Genomic DNA, 25,813 nt, shown 5'->3' with positions numbered 1-25,813 from the left:
TGACTATAAAAACGTTAGGGTCGGCTCCTATTCCAGTGTTTTTTTTCACTTTTAGGGGAATGGGGCCAGGGCCCGTCAGAGGGGGAAAATCGCGTCGTAAAAGCTCACACACTGACACTGGCGGCTGCCCTTGAGCGACATTCTATACACGCCTTTTTCTTTTCAAACAATTTTTATTTGATTTCATGTTGTCCGAGGAACAGGTGGCAAGTTCTCAATGTTTGTCAATGGTGCTGCACGAGATGCCTTGTAATTCTCTATCAGGTCCTCTGCAAGGTCCTGGAACTGAGGCCACTTCAACTGAATGACCTCAGGATTGTTATCATGTGCAATGACATAGGCATTGTGAGCAGCAGACATCTGCATGTGGTGGAATAGATAACGCCACCACTTCTATGATCCCACCACTTCTATGATCGATGGTTGGACATGTTACATCCCACCATCTGATCAAATAGATCCAACCCTTGCATGTGGCGCTGGTAGTCCTCAATTGCCTTTGGGACCCACACATGCTGCTGTTCGGGATTCCCTGGTCCTCGATTTATGGCCCCAACACCATCTGGGTCATGGATAAGAAGCATAACTGGCTTGGTGTCTCGCCAGCAGCTAGCCATAATTTCATTATTCTGGGCCACTAAGAACTCATGCTTGGAGAGTTTGACATTCTTGGGGAGGTGATGTGGTTGCAGTCCTTTCAGATGTGAGCGTACATTCCCACATGTTTAAATGTCAACATTCAACAGAGATGTAAACAAGTCCTGACTTGAATAGAAATTGCCCATGAAGACACATACATTAGAAAAGTTAATATGGTTTGTAAGTTCATGAACAACTCTGTGGGCGAGCCCTTTCCCCTGCACCCGTTCTTCTCTCCCTGTGTAGATCTGGAGTCAGTGGACATAGCCAGTCTCTGCCAGGGCCCAAAGCTTTATTCCCCACTTGATTGGCTTTGACCAAACTTCCGTCCCTTTAACTTCATCATACTTTTATCTACCATCACATTACCAAAGTGTGTGTAGGCATTCATGAATTTGTCATTCAGGTATCTTCCACAGTTTGTCGGGAGTATATTAGGGTTGCTGGTTGTCTGTCAGCTGAAGGAACCGCTAGATGGGTTGAAGTTTTCCCTCGGCATCATGCTGTTGAATGATTTATTGGGGCATTCGTCACCCGAGGAGCAGGAGTTACAATAGAAGCGGGGGCGACCTGGTCTGCTTCGTCACTGGAGTGGCAGTGGTTACCATTGGGGCGGGAGCTACCTGGTCTGTGTTCGTCACTGGTGTGGCAGTGGTAACTGGCAGTGGCAGCTACCTAGTCTGTGTTTGTCACTGGAGTGGCAGTGGTAGCCCGTGTGTTGGATACCTCCATTGAAGCGGATGCCCCGTGCGCTGCAAAAACACTGGTAGGAGTGGGGCCACAGGAACAGTTCAACCTTGCCCTACAGCGATTAGCCTTGCCACTTCCCTTCACTTGGCATTCTTCTGCACCTGCATAGTATGAACATTTTATATAAAAAGTTCCCCATAGTAACTCATATAATTACCAAAAAGATATATGGTCATTGATTTTGAGGTCATAGAGTCAAAGGTCATGGTCATAACACACTCTATCCTCACACTTGAATGTTCATAATCTTGAAACTGCCTCAATGGCATCCAATGTCAGTGACAAATCAGCTGTCATTTCGGTCCATGCATATTGCATTCAATTGTACATATAATCCTGACAACATAACGCTTAGGGAGGGCATACTTTTTGACACACATCTCTTGTTTTTAAAGCTACAGCAATGATATTTAGACCATGTCTACAGTTTTGCAAATGAACATCAATGTTGTCCTGGAATGCCCTTGACTTTGACCTTTTGACCAACTTTAAAAAAAAATTAAAACTACAGAAAATTTTACCATGAGTACAGTTATGAAAGGATTTTTTTTGTCAGACGACTTTTACTTGGCACATATTAAAATAGTTCATGTAACTAATCTGCTTACAATTCTTTCTGGGCTCAGATGTTGAACGTGCAACGTTTTTAGGTAACACAAACACAAAATGTGAACTATATGTCTGTTGCTTTTTACCCATACATACATTCTCTGGATTAAAAATGACCACAAGTGCCATGCCAGTAGAGCATAGGCCCTTTTGGGCCTCTTGTTTTGTGATTAGTTTGCGGTAGATTTCTTGCCATTATCAGGCAGAAATCCCACCCTGACCAACAGCTGAGTCAAATGTAAGCATTATGATAAGCTAATCATATTCCACAACACTATCGAGCTGTATCCACCTACGGAGCGTGAGGTTTGATCCTTATCACTTACATACCAAAAGACTACTCCCTTTCCTAGCGCCGACATTAAATGAATAATGCTTGTAAAAATGGTGTACATAATGCTGCATAATGCTTTTTATAGAGCAAATAAAATATCCAGGAGGTCTCTGGTATTACACCATCTCACTCTGTGTCTTAAGTAAGCTTATACCTCATTAGAATGTGCAAACGTTCAATATGCTAATGATTGGTGTGTAAGCACATCCATGCGTTCTTAAACTTATGTACATGTATGTTGTTGAGCATTTAAATGCAAAAACAGTTTAGTATCTTTCAGCTATTGCAGATCAATATATTGTTTTCATTGCAAAACATGTAACGCAACACTTTATTTAATTTAAAGAAAATGCAAATTATTTAAAGCAACTCTTTACCTGCTGTGCTTGATTTGATTAAAAGAAAATGCAAATGATTATTCTATTGAAAGCACTAATGACAAGTTGAGAGGATTAAATAATATGATACCACACTGACACTGACACTACTTGGATTGATACATTGCTATTTGTATCATTAAAACCATCAATAACCTTTCTAATCACTACTAGGAGCCAACAAAGTTTTTAATGCTTTTATTTCTAAACACAAATGTGAGCAGATGTAGAAAAAACACAATGGTATTAAATTGTAATCATTCTTAATGCTTCTAAAGCTTTTTGGAATATTATGTTAAAACATTTCTTTGAGAGTATGGTCACAATAAAACCTGATGAAAAAAAATAGCAGATGTTAAAATAGGCATGATATTAAAAAGTAATTATTTTTTAATGTTATTAGTGACAAGCATAAGTTTGAAGTGACAAAATTACAAGACTTGTTTTGTAAACAATAAAATAAATAACTATTTCCTTAAAAGTTTCACAGTCTGCCCATGTTACAACAATATAAATCACAGTGTACAGCTATTTGAGTATAATACTATTTGACTATAAGTAACAACATATGCATAACAGATTACTCAGGTGTACTCAGTACTGGTTTCAACCCAGGAAAGTTGTATCCCATGTATTGGTGCTTTACACCGAGCACGTTTAAGAACCAAGAGGTCTCTTTGCAATGCTTAAAAATCATTTAAAAAAAATGGTCAGGTCGCCTTCTATTCCTTATTGAGAATCTTTGAGCTGCTGGAACTTCTTGCTCTTTATTAGTATTTGTAAATTATGTCACATAAGCATCGAACGTCTTTGCCATATGGGATTTAAAGGCACACAAGGCAGCATTAAAAAATGTTTTTTGCATTGATCAAATGTTCAAAAAGAAAGTAAAATTTTACACTGTTTCTAAAATGTCCAAAAGTAAGTTCAATTTTGCACTGTTTTTTTAAAATTTCCAAAGGAAAAGTATAATGTTCTTTCTGTCTGACATGATGTCTTTAAACATTGTATTTTAAGATGAGATGAAACAGATGGTACTGGCATACCTGGCTTTTCAAAATCTACTAGTATCTACTGAGCTTTTGCTTCTCCTAATCACTTTCAGAATATTGTCACACTTTTTAATGTAAAAGTCTTTTGTTATTTGTGGACATTTTGTTAAAACAGTTGTTCCAACAAAAAATTGTTTTTCTTGTAACTTCTGGCTGGCTTTGGGCCATTTTCTGCTCTATGTACTGTTTTTTCTCTTTAGGCCACTACTTTTATATAAATTGGTTTACAAAACCGGCGGGTCTAATTTTCCGAAAAGTACAAAAAAAATATTTCACTTTTTTCATAAATTATTTTCCCGACCGTATTGATTTTGGTGCGAAACGAAAGAAAAACGAACGGTAAGAGTACGAATGCAGTCAATTTTGACTGGTTTGTTGTTCCGTAGCCGTATTCGCCAATTTATAGTGATAGTATGTGAGCCAGTCAACTGTTATGGCAGCGCCGTTGGCAATGGCGGAATTGACGATAGCAGTCATTCTTTGTATGAAATAATTAATTAAAATATGCAGGAGCTGATAAAATAACAATAGCAATAAACATTGGCAAATTTAACAGCTGACACAAACAATAGCTGTCACGTGATTGTTGTTTTTCCCCGCAAATTTAGGTCATGAAAATATTGTTGTTATAGATAAAAAATAAAAGTGTCAGCGGCTGCCATCGAATTAGTAGACACAAATATCTGTAAATTATGTGTGAGAAATACATTTTATAACATTTTATGGTTAAATATCAAATAACAGTGCACTAAGTGGGAATGGTGAAATCGAAAGTTAATTTTCTAAGTTGACACCGGTGACCTAGATTCACAAGTTCGGTCGGTGGTGTTTATGGATTTTAAATCACAAAATGGTTTGGAAATACTTGTCATTGAGTCAATGTAAAGCTTGTGTTTATTTTAGATTACATGTTTATTCATGTTTGGGTTAATTGTCCTTTCCGATAACTCGATTATCTTTCCCTGAATACTCTTCAAGTGGGCATGCGCAAAAAGCGGAAATTTACTTCCGGGGACTACACAAACCAGGAAGTAAACAGCAACAAGTGAAAATGGAAAGTAAAGATTCAAAACTAATAAAGAAAACGGGCAGGAAAACCCCTAAGTACTGTTGTATTTGTAAAGGAATTTACAGAGGAAAGGTTATTGATGGGAGAAAAGTGTCATTGCACCGTTTTCCTCAGAACAAACGTTTAAAACGTGTGTGGGTGCAGCGATGTAAAACGGTCATGAGATCGTTCCAGTGGAATGAACACAGACGATTGTGTAGTGAGCATTTTGTTGGCTTCAGAGGACCTTCATTCCAGCATACACTTCCATCTATGTTTCCAACTGAGACTGGTGCTACCAAAACCTTCCAGCCAACGGTATTTTTTATTTCTTATATTAGTTTAAGTTCTTCCTTACATGCACCTCAAAATGAATTATGTTATATCAACGGTGCTTAAAAACAATGTCACAGCACTTATTTGTAAATTTTGTAATTTAAGAAATGATTAAAGAATTGTTTTCAAATACAGCCTGGAAAAATGTGTACCATATAGCCTGGCAGATTTTGTACTAAAACATTTATCTTATACAGTTTCATTTGCAATTTCAGCTCCTTGATGAAGACGTAGGTGATGATGATGATGGTGATACGGTCAATGACGATTTAGACCTAGAACTGTCAAATGATGATAGTATACAGCCACAACTGTCATTTGTATCCCCTTCCGGGCATGCCATTGATACCTCTGTCCACCTGCATGATTACTGCATGGGACCAGTACTACAGCCACAGAATCAGTCCTTTAGGTATTGTTCAATATATATATATATTGCTTCTTGTGCTATGAAATCGATCTGATAAGTTAATTACTTCTGATCATTTTTCTTCATTCTTTAACAAAAATAGGAAAATTTAAGTGTTTGTAAATGTTTAAGGCCAAAAAAACAAACATTTGGTTAGGGTTACCAGACTGTACATGTAAGATGTGGTAAATGGGTACATGATCAATTTGTATATGTTTCAGATGTTGTGACACACAGACTGAGAACAACTGTGCAGTGATGGAAGTACAAACTGAAGAAAGTTTCCTGGGAAAAACAGCAGACTTCAGTTCACAAACAGAACATTCTACTAGAGACTTTGGTGTACAATGTCAGCTACCTATGCTCACATATGATGACGTAAAATACAATGACGATTTGGTCAGTTTTTACACCGGAATCCCTAATCGAGTTGTGTTTGAAGCTTTGTTTGATGAAATCAAGGATGAAGCTGAAGTGCGGACATCAAGGCGGAAACTTAACTATAAAGATTCAGATGGAGGACGGCCAAGAACTCTAAGTGTTCTGGATGAATTTTTCATGGTGCTGATGCGCCTACGTCTAGGTCTGTTATTTGAAGATCTAGGTACTAGGTTTTGCATATCCACTTCACAATGTAGTGACATTGTTGAAAGATGGATCAACTATTTACATGTACAATTATCCTTTCTTGTTCAATGGCCATCTCGTGAGGTAGTGAAAAATAACATGCCTGAACAATTTAAAGAGAAATATTCTAACACTAGAATTATTATCGACTGCACTGAAATTTACAGTGAAACATCCAGTTCTCTTTCTTTGAAAAGTTTAATGTACAGTGATTACAAGTCTCACATGACTCATAAGATTTTGGTGGGTATAAGCCCAAATGGTGTTGTAACTTTTGTTTCTGACTGTTGGGTGGGCTGTACCAGTGACAAGAAACTCACAGAAAAATGTGGACTCTTGGACTTGCTTGAAGAAGGAGACGCCATAATGGTTGATAAGGGTTTCACTATTACAGACCTTACTACTCCAAGAGGCATTCATCTCATTATTCCACCATTTAAACAGAAAGGAAAACAATTCTCTAAACGTGAGGTTCTCCTTACAAATGATATTGCAAGTTTACGAATACATGTTGAAAGGCAAATGGAGAGAATCAAGAACTTTCGAATATTGCATGGCAATATTCCTATAACACAGTCAAGGAGAATTTCTAAAGTGTTCAAAATATGCACATATTTGACAAATCTATGGCCACCACTTGTTCAATAATAACTCATGTGTCAATGAAAGCGTTTGTATATATCAAGCATTAGATTTAGGGATAAAAACTTGTATACTTCTAACTAGAACAATGAAATTACAATTTTGTTTTAAAATCATTTTTTCGAGCAAGTTATATGATAACATATGAGATTACACATTTGATTCAGGTTTGACAAAAATGGATAAGGAAATATGCTCATGTGAATGGATTTCAAGATTTGATTTGAAACATGTATGCATTAACTGATCAATTTATTGATATAATTTTTTGTTTGTGAAACATCTGCTTTGTATTTTGTGGTTTTATTATTTGTAACATTTCTAAGAATAAAAGTCAAAGATCACTTATTAAGTTTGGCTCTGAAATGAGTTTTTTTTTATTTGCCATGTGTAATTGATCTACCACGTACTTCAAATCATTAGTATTGAATTGCTTAAAGGATTTTTCAGTATGAACCATTTTCATATCAGTTTCATAATTGAACTAAGTGGAAATAAGAATAGGCAAGAGTGCCATAGATCAAACTGAAATGCCCGACAAATGTTAACTTTAAGATACATTAGATTAAAAAAACTAGCCCCATGCTAAATATGTCCCAATGTTTAAAGGGACTGTACACCAGATTGGCACCAATAAAGTTTTTTTCTGTAACAAATCTCAGGACAAATTATTTAATAAAATGTTTTACTCTTCTGATATGATAATGGTAAAGAAATACCAAAATGTAAAAGAAAATTGAGCTATGGATTGAACTAGTGTCACCAAAATAGCTGTCCAGTGTTGTATCCACTTTGCTACGAAGGCTTATCCGAAACCATATGAATGCTTAAGCTAATATACCTTACTTGGTTATATCCCATGATATCATCAACTAGCAAATCACGCATAAGAATGAATTCTACTAGGTATACATACCCAGTAAAAAAAAATTAATGGAGAAATATGGAAAAAATAATGCGAAAATAAATTAATTGTATACTACGGTATGTGGTACTTCAGTTAGTTAGTTTCAATGCATTGTACACATTGATACCAAGTTTATGTCAGTTTTTGACAAGTTTCTTTTTTTTTTCGATATTTCATCACACGGTGTATAGCCCCTTTAAGTTTTGCACCCTGCAAACATAAGAAAGTAACACTCATTTGTTGTTTTTAATTAGCAAGTCAGAAAAGGAGAACAACTCGACAGTCTTGAGTTATGGGCCGTGCAGTAGCTACATGCAAACCAATATTCAATTGAACATCTTCAATTGTTTTAGAGTAAAACTCAGCTACTTCTTTAAACAATGGCAATATAAACGCTATCACTATCCTGCACACAAAATGCAATAATAACACACTTGAAAGGTTAAACATATGTCCATTTATTAAGCTCAGAAATACATCCCTGAAAACTAGATAAATGGAAAGGAAAAGTAGAAAAGGTCAAACATAAAACAAGGAAATAATTAAAGTAGATTTACAGCATCGCATAATCACAATATGTTGACAAAAGTACACATACTTTCAAAATACTGCCCAAAATTTAGATTTACAACTTTTTTATTCATGGTTTCAAATTATAGTAACAATACAGTCATTTTGGAGTTTCATTTTGAATATAGTTATGAAAATAACTGAAAGCAAACAAGATATTCACATAAATTGCCATTATTGATCATTCAAATGTACATGTATAAACAACACATAACTAGACGATGTACAAATCAATTGAACAGACTCATTCCCCTTTTAACACGTTGTGCGTACAGTTCAGGAATGTATGATTCAAGGCAAAATCTGTCAAGTTGACACAACATTTTCAGCCAAAATGATTCACAAAATGCAATTCTCTGTATAGAAAGACCTACACATGTCCAAACTACAAAATCACACCATTTCCTCCCGGTGATTCCCATCTGCCCTTGGACCTGGTAGTAATATTTGTGTGTTTCCTTGAGTAACACCTTGCCATTCTCTAACTGACAAAAAAAATCATTGTCTTCACAGCATTCCTCAGGCGTTTGCATCCTCCATTTCTTAGAGGCAGGACACTTAATCTCAACCAGACCAACACTTTCTGTACAATGTGAACAGAACACAAGCCCATCTGGACTGGCACCAAGGTAGGGTCTGTCGGCACATACAACTAGACCACTGTCTTTAACTGCTAGTCCTTTGTGGTCAGTTTGCATTGCTTTCGCATACATTCTCTTTGCAGCCTTCTCATGTTTAATTCCATATTCTGTGTACTTGCTTGTGAAATTGGAATACAACATCTGCCGCAGGAGTCCGTCAGGTTCAGTTGATTCTTTCCTACGACAGATGCTGCCAAAGTTTGAAGCTGTTAGGCGTTCTTTTCTGGCCTCTTGCCATTTCCCACTTTTTTGGCCCCTTGTTAAGATTTCAGTTAATTGAATTTCTTCAGCGCTTTGCTTCAAAGAGTCAAAATGATCCAAAAACACTGTCTTACTAGAACTGTCCCTCAAGTTTACACTATCATGGTAGTTGAATGGCACAGAATGTAACACAGGGAGATCTGGTTCATTTTCAGTTGTTTCAATTTCAAAGTTTTTTAACCAGCCTACATTCAACTTCGAACCAACCAGTTTCTGCCTAAATCTGTCAATGTTAACAGTGCATCCATTGATAGAGTTCAGTTCATGGTTTTTGTTTACAGAAACTTTACGTACTGACACGTTGTACAGTTTCTTCTTTGAGAACATAAGATCTTCAGATTTCCTAGGCGACAGCTTACGTTTCCGTGGTGCAGACAGCATGCTGAAGTTGTTCCAGGCACAGGGTTTGGATGTTGGAGCAAGGGTTTTTTTACGCGTCAGGTCTTCAAGTCCATACAGCAGGGCACCAATATGGTTGCAGCATTCACCTTCACTAGATGAAAATAAAAAAATTCATTTACATGTGTGCCTTTTTACTTGTTATACTTACATGTATATTCCAAAACATTAAAGTTTGAAAATGGAGGTGAATACACAGTATTTTACACTTAGTATTTCCTGGTAGGCCATGAACATACAAAACACAAACAGTGCCATAAGTAAACACCAACACGGTGAAGGGAGTTCATTGAATCAATACATAAGCTCGCCTGTTCTTTCATTCAGAAAAAAATAGCAAAACTCAGCTAACCATGAAAGCCAAAATTATGACAGTTATAACATGTGCTTTTTTGTCTCTTGTAACAAGTGTACCAAGTTTGATAAGAAGATATGAAATAGTTTGAAGAATGCCCCAAGTTTAAGTATTTGATAATACTGACAAAATAGCCTAGCGTGTGTGGGTTTGACACCTTTCATCAATGCAGATCAGAGACTTTGATTTATCACAAATTAATTCAACTTACCCAGCTGGACAGTTGCAGAACGCGGAGTGTATGCAGCCAGTCACTTTCGACAGAAGGATCCAGGGTTGGTACTCTGGTGACTTTCTTTTGTCTGCAGTTGGAAATGATGGCAGCACGGAAGCTTGAACATAACAGTGGCTGCACTCTTCGCTTATGAGATGGACCTGAAGAATAAATTATAAATAATATTTTAATTTAAATGACAATAAATAAACAACATACATCATAGAACATATGAAAATTGTACAAAATACATTATTTTTTTTAAAATTAAGATAAGTATATAGTCAGTGTGGTTCGACACATACATGTGCTTGCATCCACCACACCCCCCTTAATTGTGGCTAGCCCCGCCTACATAAAAATGTTGAGTACATTTTTCACACCAAATTATTTTTATGTCCAAGTCAAAATAGTCCCCTTGAGCTAATTATATAACTAGATGAAGTAAACATGGCAGAAAAAACAGCCTCAGACTTATTATAAACTCACTATTTGACATACCTCAACTTTCTGTACATGTCCGTCCACATAATAAGTCCTCGCCTTCAATTGACGTTTCGAGTCTCTTTTCAGTACAATGTAGTTGTATATATCCTTTTCCTCTACAGCAGGAAACAGATCAATAGTGGACTTCCATGCCTTCAGTGTTGATGGCGGTGGAAGACCCTCGCCACATGGGAGGATAAAGCGTTCGGTTGCTCTTCTCTCTCTTTCTTCCCGATCTCTCTCCTCCAGCACGCGTTTGTCAGTTATAGAAAGTCTATATGCGCCTTTTATCCTCTCAATCAATTCGCATTTAAGACCTGATACATTCAATTTCCGGTTCGCAAGGTATCTTTTCAAATCGACGACCTTAAATGGTGTCAACTCATTGTTATTCATACACGCCCCAGTGATCTCATTGTCTACGTCGGCCATCTTGCAAAATGTATTCCCCGGAAGTAGGAAATGGAGTAGCCTCCCTTAGAAATCAGGGGAAGTAACCAAGTTATCGGAAAGGACAATAGTAGAGTAAAAACAATGAAAGAGTTGAACACATGTGTCAATGCCAGGAGTTTTGTGCAACACATTTAGATAAAACAACAAGGAAAACTATTTTGAATAAGGCCTAAAAAAAAAAAGGTTTGTTTCCTGTTACATGCCCAAAAAAACATGGGTCGGTAGGTAGGTTTTTTTTTTTTTTTTAATTTTTTTTTTTTTTTACTTTCTTTATAAAATGGAACATCAAAATGAATGAGTTCGTTAAATTCTACCACATGATAATATATGTCATTTTTGGGGGTAGTGGTGTGAAAGTAATATATATTTATTACTCAATTTCAGATCTGAAGTGACTATAATAAACCAAGGAAGATGTTTGATACAGGCTAAACTGTCATGTAAACTCTGGGAATAAAATAAAATTACTTTGAAAACATGAGACTTTGCATTTCAATTGAACATTTATTATTGACTAGAATGAATGTCAAAAACATTAGTAACAAAGAAACAGTACATTAAAATAATAAAAGTAATACTTTTTTCAAAGTGAATATGTCACATCTCTGTAATATATGTGTCCAAGACTGGAGAAAAGGAGCTTATGGGCCTTCAAAAAGTAGACATTAACCAGTTGTTGTTGTAACAACACAGACATCTTAACAGGCTCTACACTGTTTTGGATCTCTTCAAATCAATACTATGTTTGTTCTTAATCACTGAAAATTGTGTTGACTAAGATCAGACGCCGCGTTTCCAATGCGACGGCTGATCTGAGTCAACACCGTTTTCAATCCCATAAGCCCCTTTTCTCCAGTCTTTGACACATATTACTCAATAGATACACATTTTATCAAATGCGAGACCAATGTACTACCAGATCAGCCTGCGCATCTGTCTGATCAGGACCTCAATTGTTCACTTTTCAGTCAGAAATTCATCAATGAAAATAGTTAGCGAACATTGCAGGCTGATCTGGATCTACACTGGTCACACACATGATTAAATGAGTATTCATGAAGTATAAATAGTTTACCAAATGAGTTAACTTTTTCACTCCTAGGGCCACATATTTGCGCAACTATTGGAACTGACATTTGAATACATCAATTTATGATAAATAGAGCATTTGCTCATCAGGAGCAAATGCTTTATTTCCCATAATGTATTCAAAACCTTTGAAATCAAGCAATACTTTGCCTATGAGACTATGTTTTAACCCTTGGCATGTGAACATAAAACAATAATAATATTAATACCATTGACTAGGAACAAATGATTAGACTTGTATTACAACCCCTGGAATGTTAACATAAAACATTGAATGTGTATTTATGAATGACTGAAGACTCAGAACTGGACACATAATATAAAACATATGGGAGGCAAACATCGTGGAAGCTGACCAGATATGAGTATTATATGTATAGCAACTGGAGAAAATGGGACTGAAAACAGTGTTGACCCAGATCAGCCGCCGCATTGAAAATGGGGCGGCCAGGGTTCCCCCTGGGTTCTAAAAAGTTGTCGCCACTTTTTCGCGGGGGGTTAAGGGGGCCGCGATAGGCCCCCTTACGGGTCCAGGGCAGCGCCCTTGTGGGGGCCAAGGGGGCGAAGCCCCCTGAAGCTCATGGGGTTTAAGCATTTTAAGAGCCTTAAATTGCATTTAATTAGCACATTGTCGTGCAAATCATAACATTTTGTTGTACATGAAGCACAAGATATTAATAGCAAATTGTTATTCTGTTGACAAAATTCATTGTATATGGACTAGTATATAAATAAAAAAAAATACATATGTGAAATTATGAGATAAATTTAAAATAAATGGAAACTCAAAGAAATATACATTGTCAAACTAGGGCCATAACTTTCCTAATAGAAATTTGTCTACCTACTCTTTACTCCAGCCAACATATTAGAAGCCTTATCAAATGGGGTTTAATTATGTCTCCCCCTCTCTGGGGGAGACATATTGTTTTTGCCCTGTCCGGTAGTCCGTCAGTCCGTCCGTACGTCACACTTCGTTTCCGATCGATAACTGGAAAACCGCATGACCTAGGATCACCAAACTTAGTAGGGAGGTTGGTCGTGAGGTGTAGAGGATCCCTATTGTTTTTGGGGTCACTAGGTCAAAGGTCAAGGTCGTGGCGACCCCCAATATAAAATACATTTCTGCTCAAAATCTTGAGAACGGTTTGACCTAGGTTCACCAAACTTGGTAGGGAGGTTGGTCATGAGGTGTAGAAGATCCCTATTGTTTTTGGGGTCACTAGGTCAAAGGTCAAGGTCGCGGCGACCCCCAATGTAAAAAACATTTCCGCTCAATATCTTGAGAATGGTTTGACCTAGGTTCACCAAACTTGGTAGGGAGGTTGGTCATGAGGTGTAGAGGATCCCTATTGTTTTTGGGGTCACTAGGTCAAAGGTCAAGGTCGCGGCGACCCCCAATATAAAAAACATTTCTGCTCAAAATCTTGAGAACGGTTTGACCTAGGTTCACCAAACTTGGTAGGGAGGTTGGTCATGAGGTGTAGAAGATCCCTATTGTTTTTGGGGTCACTAGGTCAAAGGTCAAGGTCGCGGCGACCCCCAATGTAAAAAACATTTCCGCTCAATATCTTGAGAATGGTTGCACCTAGGTTCACCAAACTTGGTAGGGAGGTTGATCATGAGGTTTAGAAAACTCCTATATTTTGGGGGGTCACAAGGTCAAAGGTCAACGTCCCTGTGACCTCTAATGTAAAAAAATATTTCCGTGCAATATCAGGAGAATGCTTTGATCTAGTTACATTTTATACCAGTTTGATTGATTGGAAGAACTGATAAGATGTCATAGTATAGCCATGGACAGGATTCTGTGTTTATAAAAAAAAGTCTCCTTAAAGCTTCAACTGAATTTATTATGTCTCCCCAATTAATGGGGAGACATATTGTTTTTGCCCTGTCCGTCAGTACATCCGTCACACTTCGTTTCTGCTCAATAACTAAAGAACGCTTGCACTCAGGAACTTTATACTTGGTATGCTAGTTGGTCATGACTAGTAGATGACCCCTATTGATTTTGAGATCAATAGGTCAAAGGTCAAGGTCGCAGTAGATATTCACTATTTAATACAGGTGAATAAACCAAACTTCACTGTTGGTTTGTCTCCTGTCCATAATTACAAATTTCATGTCCATCTTTTTTGTTTCTCAGATACGACCACACAATAGGGGAGACAAGCGCTTTTTCAAAAAAGTAATCTCTAGTCCTATTTATTTGATTTCTGTTAATCTTTTTGACACTTTTTGAACTCTTAGAATGCTGCATTTATAGCAATTACAAATTGCGACAAAACCGAAAGCAAGTCTATTTTTAGCGCGTAAACGTCATTACGAAATTTGCATATCACACGTGACTTTCCGACAACATAAAATTCTATGATTTGCATATTTAAAACTAACACGTTAATTACGCAACAACAAGGCTGTTGAGCTAAATATTAAAATTGTTTGCTAATAAGAGACATAACAGTTAAAGGATGTCATTGTTTATCCGTGAAAGCAATAAAATTCTGCAATAATTAGCGAGGTGTTGACTGGGCCGTGACTGCTTGCACGGATAAACAATGACGGATTAATTTTTGTTGTCGCACCAGCAGATGCGCTTGATTTATGACAGTGACAGAATCGATTATCATGCAGGCCGCATGGTCACCACTTACGTCATTTTAAGAAAATATTTTAGAAAAAAATCGTTGTCGCCATAAATTCGCCAAATTTGAAAAGTTGTCGCCACTTTTGCGATTTTGTCGCAAATGGCGACAATGGCGATCGCCAGCGGGAACCCTGGGCGGCTGGTCTTAGTCAATAGTGTTTTTAGTAATTAATAACAAACGTATGACAAAATATATACTGAAGCAAAAAAGAAATGCAGGGTAAGATTTTCTTCATAGACTTGTATGCATTACTCTCGCTGATAAAACGTTCCTTCTAAAGTTCATTCTCACAAAAAATACTCAAATTATGTATTTTACAAGCCAGAAATAACTGAAGAATATACTGGCAATTTTATTTATGAGTAACACCGACATTGTGAGAAGTGCCAGCAGTTTCATATTGAGGTAACTTCTTAAACTACTGACACGTTATAACATGTTAGATGTAAGAATACTATTATATTCAACAATTATTTCTGGTTTGTATGATACACAATTAGAGCGTTTTGTGTGAGAATTAACATAAATAGGAACTTTTTATCAGAGAGAAATGCATGCAAGCCTATGGGAAAAATATTACCCTGCGTTTCTTTTTAGTGTCAGTAAGTATATGAACAAAAACATGTCTGGATTTTCATAACTTGTCCAACGTTTACAACGTACATGTAAAACCTCTCTATTACGACATCTCAATGAAGAAGCATAGATGTCTCTTCAAACAGGTGGTAGCTTGATGCAGGTCGAAAGTAATGCAGAAAGCTCCTATTGGAGCTTTCTGCATTACATTTAACCTGCATTAAGCTACCACCTGTCTCAAATATTGCATATATGGGCCAATTTAAGTGTCCGTAATAGAGGGGTTTTACTGTTTACGATTCAGTTCATGAAAACAGGACTCAATGATTCTTGCCATATGGTCGTTGGTACACAGGTTCAAAACCGGCACTTAAGCAATCGGTACAGATTGGCAAGACAGTTTTGAACCTCTCCAGGAGTTCTTGAGATACTTCACCTGGTGAAGTACCACGGTGGCAGCAGAGGTCCTTCCGGCCTAAACTAGAACTGTAATATGGCAATTCTACAGTATCGGTGCATTTCAAATGTGGCCTTACATGTACAATATCATCTGGTCCACTTATGAAGGACCCACATGTATAGTCAGTCTCACTTATGATCATTGTAAGCCGCATAGTTTGACGTGCCGTCAGCTTATTTTTTGAATAAATCACACGTGGCTTTCTGCATTCGCAGCAGTCAATTATGTACCTTGCAGTCTGAGCTGTCAATGCAGGAGCATCTGCAGTTGGTTGTTCGGAGTTTGTAGCATCTTCTGTTTCAGCTGAAACTACAGGAGGATTTGTATTACAAAGATTCCCACTTGACTTCTGTTTCCTTGCCTTCTTCTTTTTCCCAGCCTGTGTGTCATCAAGGACAGGTTTTTGGTAAGAAGGCCTGCTATCTTCAGTAGTATCAATACCTTTCAACTGATCATACTGCTTGTAATGATTGGTATCACCATCCAGAACAGGATCAGGTAGCCAGTCGAGGAACTCTCTAGGTACTGTACTTGGAGAGCAACATGCTGGGTCTTCACATTTCCTGATTTGGAAATTGTAGTGCCGCTCACGGCAATGCTTCTCCATCCACGACTGGTATGATGCACATTTTTTTGTGTGTGCCTTTTGCAGCTTTGTAAGGTCAAGATCAGGGAATAACTCGCGCAAATGACGCTGTATCAGGTCAATGTCAGCATCCTGTACAGGTTCAGGTGTTCTGAAGGGGATATCCTTTAGTTTCAGCCTCTGGAACCTCTCTGCCACCATTTGTTGAACAGGTTTGATACTAGATTCCCAGGTGCCTTTCAGTGCTGGATTTTTCCTGATGGCATCTCTAATTTGTTGCATACTGCCACAGCTTTTGAATTTGTTTTCACCACCAGTCTCAACACTTCTCTCAAGTGCACAGTTCTGCAAGCCAAGATTTAAGATACTCATCACCCTTTCTGCTGGGTTAACCCAGCTGTTCCCTGGAGCACACCTTCCCAAAACAACCATGTCTAAATTCAGCTCCCTGAAAATGCAAATTGTACCACATTTAACGGCTTCCAGAGTGTTTCTCTGGTCTGTACCACCATCAGAAAACTTGAAAAGTATGCTGGGATAGCTGGGTTTTTGTTTCAGGATGTTGCATATAGATACTGCATGCCGGAATGGAGATGAAATTTGCATAACCGAGTCATTCACTATAACGTTGACTTGCCCCCTGACAAGAGACCCTTTAATCTCTGTTGGTGTGTCACTTTCCAAGTACACAGATGGACACAGACTGGATTTGGTCATGTCATGGTCACAGGCGACAAGCGTTTCAGCAACTGGAGAAATGGTCTTCTTCCCCCGTACTCCAGTTGATACTGGCACTCCAGGATCACCAACTGGAACTTTAGCCTTGTCATCACAGCAAAGTAGCAGGGCCTTTGGACCTAACTCAACAAGCTTGGACTTCATATATTTCAACTGAGCAGCACAGTAATGAGCGTCCTGGTGGCTGACTCTAAGCTGGCGCCTTTGAATTTTATATTGTACCCTAATTCTTCCAGTAAAGTTCAATGCAGCGTGTGTGTACCTGTTACGTGGCGTAAACTGCAGTCGCACCAAACACTTCGATGGAATCAATGTTCCTTCAGGACAGTCATTGGCGGCTTCTGCTACAAGTTCGTCCAGTGATATCCACCTGCTGATATGTGCCTCGCCATGTCGCCTGTCATCAGGTGCGGTTATGTTTTCCACCTTTTCTTGTAGTGTCTGGAAGAATATGTCGTACTTATCATTTGGTCTGCCCGGATTCAGTTCTCTTAGATCAGCCACTAGGCCAGTCTCTCCTAGGGAAATCAACTCAAGACATTGCTGTGTGACCGGGTTCGAAGCAGCAGATGCATCAAGAGCAAGCTCTTTGTACAAGAAATCCATTACTGCAGGTTTCACTGAAGATATCAGGCTGAGCTTCTGTTTGAAGTGCCTTCTTTGGTATCTGGTGTGATATTCAGGGGTGCCTTCTTTGGTATCTGGTGTGATATTCAGGGAGTTTGTTGTGTATCTTAGAAACAACTCGCAAAGGTTGAACCTGAAAATCATTTTCAGTCCTGTTTTCATGAACTCGAGCTGCAAAATAGATCATACAAATGCCCCCGCCTGGGCAGTAAGAATACAGATCTATTGGGACGGACAACTTAAGACTTTTAAAATACCTATGTTTTTGTGTGGGGTTATCAAAAGGCTTGTTGAGATGGATGCTTTCATCAAACACAATAGGTTCATCATAGGAAGCTTGCGACATAACATTATCAAACAATTTGTAACAATCGCTAATAAACGGTAGCCTTTCCCTGTAGTCTACAGCAATGTCTTCCATTACAGTCCTAACTGGTTTGTTTTGTGACTGATTCGTGTTTTGTTTCTGTAGCTGTTTTTCAAGGTAAGTGTGGTATTGTGCAAAACACTTCCCAAGATTTTCAACGACAGTTTTAAATGATAACCATTTATCACTACTTTGGAATACAGGTCTACAGGTAATACTAAATAATGCATCGGCATGTGATTGACACTGAAGACTACTGAGAGGTTGACATTTGGATTTTTTCCTTTTATAGTCATTATATCCCTCAAATTTATCAAAAGATGTTGGCACTGGGTATACGTCTTTCCTTTGCTGAGCCACGTCGTTGATGGTCGTGTGGTGATTGGTCACGTACCACAGGGCATTTGTGAGCACCTGTTAGAATAGAAAAATGAAAATCTTTTAACGTTGCTTTATCTGATAAATAAATTTGAAATTGGATCAGTAGGTTTGGAGAAGAAAAAAATCAAAGTTTTCTGTATAGCCATAAATTGGCGGCCATGTTTTTTGAGATATCAAAATTCTTTGAACAACTTTGGTAGAGGTTCACCCAAGGAACATTTCCATGATATATTTTTTTTAAATTGGACTAGCAGTTTAGGAGAAGAAAAATCGCAAAGTTTTCTGTATAGCCATATAAGGAAAATTGGCCCCGTCTCTTGTTTAATATGATCCAGAATTAATGATAAAAAAAGCTTCATAGGTTGACTTTACATTTTATACCCACTTTAATTTTGTCAGCAAATATGGTCACTTTAATAGAATTATATATAGATTCAAAATCTGGAGCCAGATATTTCAAAATATAAATATTAAAACAATGGCTTGTTGAATAGATGCCATTCTCTGCATTTAATTTACCTGGACAATGTAAGCACCCTCGTCATCAACAACACATTTGTGGAACACCAGGTCACGGTGAATCATATCGGCAACCACATCATTGTACAGCTCATCTTTACGATTGTTACTGAAATAACAATAAAATATATTCAAAACTAATTCATATTTAATATATATCAAATTATATATCAGCTGTGTGCATTGCAAGCAGAGTAGAGCCTGGTCAGACACCGTCTCAGAGAGGCGATGTCTGACCTGGAACTACTTCACATTGCAAACAGAGTAGATCCAGATCAGACAATGCCTCTCTGAGGTGGCGTTTGATCTGCTCTACTCTGTTTGCAGCATGACACAACAGAATATTGCCATCTACAAACATAGAAGACCATATGTGGTGCAACATTTGAGGCGAAGTGGCTGGTCTAGATCTGTATTGTTTGCAGAGCAACAACTCTGGTTTTGTCATGATATGACTCATATATATTAATATATTTATATTAAATGTAAAGTTTTATTTCACAAGGTATTGACTATATTTTCAATGTATTTTAAATAGCAATTAAATGTTTATTTCTGCTATGAACTGAATTTAAATATATGCAAAATTGTTTTTAGAGATGTTGGTGTTTATATATATATACATGTATATATAAGAGAGAGCCCGAGAGAGAGATAAATTTTTTAGGCCTTGCCCCATGTGGGCCTGGGGCGTGCCTATGTGGCACAAGAATTTGGACCACTGCTTAATCCTTGCATGATTGTAAGAGGCGAGCAAAAGGATTTGAACGTGAATCTGGAGTTTCTGTATCTCTGATTCTCCAGCAGGTATTAAGTGGTTGGATCCATACCCCATATATTTATCTCGATGTAAATGAGGTGTGGATCTAACACGTTTTTGCCTGAATGGCGCCATTTAACCTATACAGTGTTGCAGTGCCGTAAAACCCAACTCAATCAATCAACTCAATTTTTTGGCCATATACCATGTTTTTTTCTTTGCGTGAACTTTCTGGCCTGACATCAGTAGGTTGAAGGCGTTCACTGTCTGAGCAGCGGAGATCTTCTCAGTTTTTTCTGCTGTCTCGGCCATAGAAGTTTGGGAACATTTCAAGTGAAGTGTCTTTATGTCTGAATAAAACTCCTTCAGATCCCCGATGGTCATGTCAGGCTGCACTGTATACAAGTCTCCATCTTTGAGGCTAGTCTGCAAAAATAATTTGGCATTCTAGCACCGATTTATAAAACATCTATATACAATTGTTTAAAAATGTACCTTCATATATAAAACATATATTGTGGTATTAACATGGAGTAATGTTTATACTCTAAACTAAGATTTTTTGTGAAATAATTTTGTTAAAGATTTTTAATATTGTCTGGTAGAATTTATAGAATTGACAAAGTTGCTTCTATTTTCCGAGTGGAAGAAAGAGGATAGTAAAAATTTTTCGAGTGGTATAGAGAGGATAGTAAGATTGTCATAACATCATCGAAAGATTCGGTGTTGAATTTCCCGAGAATATATGTTGCAGAAGTGTGCTAGATTTTTTCTTACCGAAACCTTTGCAATAACTTGAAATCCTTCGTCTTCAATTTCGCCATGGATTTGGTTAAATACATCAACTACTTTGGAGTGGTGATGTACTGTTATGATAGAGTTGACGTTTGATTTGATATGCATACAATTTTCTGTACGGACAGCAATCAGCGAAGACGCCATTCTGCTTGGTCATTGTAGCAACGGTTCTGGTAATCTATATCGCCTAGGCGTATGCAGTGAGGATTTATAACGAGATTACGAGCGTCTAAACGACACGGTGCCGGTGCGTGAAATTTACTTGATCGTGAAAATCACAAAAATATCTCGAACATACGATGCCGACATTTTTGGACATAAAAACTTTTGAGTCGGCGGTTTAAATAGAGGGTCGGTCGGGTAACTGGAAACAAACATCTTTTTTTTTAGGCCTTAGTGTTTATTCACAATGGAGTGCTGCATATAAGGACATAGAGTATAGGTTGTCGTGTCCGGGCTGTAACTTTCTCTTGTATGGACAGATTTTAAAATAACTTGCCACATGTGTTCCACATACCAAGACGACGTGTCGCGTGCAAGACCCGTGTCTCTACCTCAAAGGTCAAGGTCACACTTAGTGTTTATTTACAATGGAGTGCTGCATATAAGGACATAGAGTATAGGTTGTCGTGTCTGGGCTGTAACTTTCCCTTGTATGGACAGATTTTAAAATAACTTGCCAAATGTGTTCCACATACCAAGACGACCTGTCGCGTGCAAAACCCGTGTCCCTACCTCAAAGGTCAAGGTCACACTTAGAGTTTATTTACAATGGAGTGCTGCATATAAGGACATAGAGTATAGGTTGTCGTGTCCGGGCTGTAACTTTCCCTTGTATGGACAGATTTTAAAATAACTTGCCACATGTGTTCCACATACCAAGACGACGTGTCGCCTGCAAGACCCGTGTCCCTACCTCAAAGGTCAAGGTCACACTTAGTGTTTATTCACAATGGAGTGCTGCATATAAGGACATAGAGTATAGGTTGTCGTGTCCGGGCTGTAACTTTCTTTTGTATGGACAGATTTTAAAATAACTTGCCACATGTGTTCCACATACCAAGACGACGTGTCGCCTGCAAGACCCGTGTCCATGCCTCAAAGGTCAAGGTCACACATAGTGTTTATTCACAATGGAGTGCTGCATATAAGGACATAGAGTATAGGTTGTCGTGTCCGGGCTGTACTTTTCCCTTGTATGGACAGATTTTAAAAAAGCTTGACACATGTGTTCCACATACCAAGACGACGTGTCGCGTGCAAGACCCGTGTCCCTACCTCAAAGGTCAAGGTCACACTTAGTGTTTATTCACAATGGAGTGCTGCATATAAGGACATAGAGTATAGGTTGTCGTGTCCGGGCTGTTACTTTCCCTTGTAAAATCGCTTGCTACATGCAGTGTTCTGCCAAGGATTGAAAAAGATGGGGCCGAATGGCCCAGCAGTCATGAAAATTAGGGGCCATTTTCAAAAGTGAAGGGCCATGACCTTCTCCAGGGGAAAAATGAAAACTTTTAAATGAAAGTGTTTTATTTAACCATTATATACATGGTGTAACATCCACATGACATCAGTATTCTCAAATATTGGACAGATTGATTTAACATTTAGAAAAAAACTATAAACATGGCACAAATGAGACACAATGATATATGTTAAGAACAGTTTTACATGTCAATGTGTTGTTATGCTTTATCAGGGATGTGATTGACCTGGCAGCTGGAGGGCACTTTTGGGGTCAAAAGCACACTGCAGTAGAAGAAAGACTGGCCCAAAAGCACACTAGTAACTTTTTGAATCAGCTAAAAAAAAAAATATTTTTATTTATTTACTTTTTTTGGGGGGGGGGGGGGGGGGGGGTCCTTTGGGCCATTAGATCCGCGGACAAATCACATCCCTAAATTATAACCCTCCCCAGCCAGGAACATTTTCCTCTGTTTTGCATTCCTCTAATGCACCAGGGCCTCATTGAAATTGAATTTGTTTATATCTCCCCCATCTAATTTGAGTTGTTTTCTTTTTCTCAGCCATGATAATAACATTGAATTTGGTAAAAAAAATATACTACCCCTTGCGGTTGGATAGTTACACGTATAAGGACCAATGAAAATCGTTGTTTTATTGAATGAATGCTGTGCTGTAAAAGTTCTGAAAAAGAAATCGATTAAGTCAAAACGGCTTTTTAAAAATTTGATTAAGTCAAAACGGCTTTTCGAAAAACGGGCGCGCCGCTCGGCCCGTCTACAGGTATTTCATTGCGCCATCCCGATTTTTTCCGCGCCAATGGCGCAAGGGCGCGTCCTTGGCAGAACACTGTACATGTGTTCCACATACGAAGACAACGTGTCGTGTGTAAGACCCATGTCCCTACCTCTAAGGTGAAAGATACACTAAGTGTTTATTCACAAGGGTATTCTGAATATAAGGACATAACAGTGTAGGTTGTCAAGTATGGGTGGTATTTTTTTATGTTCAGAGGCAATTTAAAATAACTTGCCATATGAGCCATAATATGGAGTCCGGGAATTTGCGTTACATCACAAACACTGTGGTGTCCTCTTTTTTAATATTTGCGTTTGTCAAATTTTATGCTGTATTAGGATAGAACAATATCTAAAGCAATTATATTTGAAATGGCATAACACTTCTAGCTTTAAATACAAAGTAATGTGGATTTTAAGTTTTATTGTTAGTGACACTGGACACCATATTACAAAGCATTCTTATGAAGTCCAGTTGATTGTTTTCACTTATTTAGACCACTTACATCAATCAATAGCTTTATTTGAATTGCTTTAAATACAGAATCATGTATTTAGTTAAATATTTAGCAGTTTGTTACCTAGTTGAAGATTGATGTAACAAGACACAAAGTGAGATGTAACTGGACACAATTTGTGTAACAGGACACCAAAAACTGCACAAACTACACAGTGTGTATTGCGGTGTCTTGGTTACACACAAATATCCACACTGGTGTCTTTGTTATGCACAAACAAAGTTGGAGTAATCACAATGCATCTCATCTATTTTATTATAAATTGTTTTCCATTCAAAAGTATATATAGATTCACTTATGCAAACACATTATTTTTGCGTATACATCATCTATATCGCCGTAGACGGTTGTCATATGCAATGGACGTATTACGGGACACGACTTTCTTCAGTCAATACTAAATAAAAGGTTATTTCTGTTGAATTAAATAATTGTAAAGGGTTTCCATACATCACTGATCACTTTGCTAAATAAAAGGACGTATTATGATACATTCTTGGCGACCAGTGAATGCCGCGATTTGTTGCCGATGTAATTTTTTTTTGAAGTCTTACCTCGTTCATACTTGAGGTTGCCATGCTCGTCTTGTACCGTAAAAAGGCAACGAAAATACCGAAAATTGGTGAAACAGTTATGGATGTCGTAAACAGAACTGATAATACCGCGTTTCCGAGGTGTTGCACTAAGTATTTGTTACTAATATAAAAATAATGCGACGTAACAAAAAAGACACAACTTTCGCACCCGATAGTTGACTTCCCTGTCATTATAATCCGACGTTTTCCAGAACCACCAGTTTACGACATTATCAAAGTTTACGATCGATCACGTTGTTATCATGCTGCGCGAAGATGCATCGATGTCAAGGTCATGAGTTATAATGCTTTTTTCTGTGACGTAACAAGGTGGACACATTTGGTTACGTCGCATTACATGGTTTTATTTTGGAAAATAATAGTATTACCGCTGCTGAAATAAAACTGAAATTAGTAAATACAAATAAAATGTCCACGTTTTTATTTCACACAAATAAGCCTACAAGGATTACATAAAAGAAATCACATTTAGTTTGTATTTTGAACAACCCCTCCTGAAAATGTCCGCACAGGACACCTGGAAAATGGATGATAAATGTATGATTTAAATGAAGTAACAGTTGCTTGAAAGGTCAACATCATATCAATAAAGACAGTTATTTGTCTTGAAAATTTTCTTTAATTTTACAAATCTGTATATCACATGTATTTCTCCAGATACATACGATTAAACTGAAATTTCTGTGATGTAACGCAAAATCCCGGACTCCATATTATGGCTCATATGTATTTGACACGTAAAGGCAAGATAAACTTTTCATGTACTGACCTTGTTCGTAGGTCAATGTCACATTCGGGGGCATTCGTCACATACTGTGACAGCTCTTGTTTTCTAAAGCAAAGGGGTTCGAATCCTGGCCTGAGCACGTATCATTTGATTTGAGGACGCAACTCACAAACATGGCCTAGTTCATTTCAACCGGGTTCTGAACCTGACACAACATAAAATACCACATTATCATGTTAAATGTTGGCCTTTAAAGAATAGTACTTAGTGTAATGTCCTAATTAACTTGTTTCCAAGAGCTGGAAAGTTTTGGTATTAAAGCTAATATCTGTTTAGAATTTTAGAATAACAGTTATTTGAATGTAGTTTGTTTCATGTATATGCTTCATTCTAATAATGTGTTTAGTAATTCTATGCATTAAATCACTTACCATAGGCTTCCTTGTAACTGTCCGAAACCTTTTTTGCAGTCTATTGATCTATAAAAGAATATAAGATGAAGGCTTTATGCATGTTAAGAAATTTTTTAAACAATAGTAAAATGTGGTATCAGGGCTTGAATTTAACTTATTTTGATACTCACAAATTTTTGGGAGTGCTTAAATTTTTAACTCACAAAACCAGAGTATCGGCTCGCATTTTGCGAGTGTCCGAGTGCTAAATTCGAGCCCTGGGTATATTTATAACATTATCACTTACATTATAAGTAAGACATGAACACATGTATGTTTACAGTTTATCTAAAGAAATCATTATACGTCTGTTGAAGGCTTAAATATCTTAGTATTATATTAGTATGGTGTTTGTTACACATTATTTAGATGAATAGAGTTCAAGAAGATATTTTCTCTGGTATAAGACGGGTTATAATAATCATTTACACGAACGCACTGTGGTTGGGCAAGAGCCAGTACATCATCCCTGTTGTTTCGGGTACACTCCCTCACATCTGCAGGGTCACTGAGGGTGGAGAGATGAAAAACTTGCTTCTTGTCCTTCTACACCGAGGCTCTCATGTTGGAGTCCCCCCTCTGCATCACTTTCAAATCT

General features: G+C 37.7%; 1 protein-coding gene across 1 annotated transcript; it reads left to right on the top strand.

Moving 5' to 3' along the window:
* The first annotated feature begins 4,777 nt into the window (after positions 1-4,777).
* Positions 4,778-6,838, top strand: LOC128239882 (uncharacterized). The gene is made up of 3 exons (XM_052956322.1): positions 4,778-5,127; positions 5,361-5,557; positions 5,776-6,838. Exons 1-3 carry the CDS (start codon positions 4,813-4,815, stop codon positions 6,827-6,829), a joined length of 1,566 nt encoding a protein of 521 aa, XP_052812282.1. The 5' UTR covers positions 4,778-4,812; the 3' UTR covers positions 6,830-6,838.
* Positions 6,839-25,813: the final 18,975 nt, after the last annotated feature.

The sequence above is a fragment of the Mya arenaria genome, chromosome 7, assembly GCF_026914265.1.
Source record: "Mya arenaria isolate MELC-2E11 chromosome 7, ASM2691426v1".
Taxonomy (NCBI): Eukaryota; Metazoa; Mollusca; class Bivalvia; order Myida; family Myidae; genus Mya; species Mya arenaria.
The sequence above is the reverse complement of the archived record's forward strand: the minus strand, read 5'-3'. Positions and strand labels throughout refer to the sequence as shown.

Coding starts and splice junctions, on each gene's coding strand:
- LOC128239882 (XM_052956322.1), top strand. CDS start 4,813: ATGGAAAGTAAAGATTCAAAACTAATAAAGAAAACGGGCAGGAAAACC. Junction 5,128..5,360: donor CCAAAACCTTCCAGCCAACG/GTATTTTTTATT, acceptor TTGCAATTTCAG/CTCCTTGATGAAGACGTAGG. Junction 5,558..5,775: donor CCACAGAATCAGTCCTTTAG/GTATTGTTCAAT, acceptor TATATGTTTCAG/ATGTTGTGACACACAGACTG.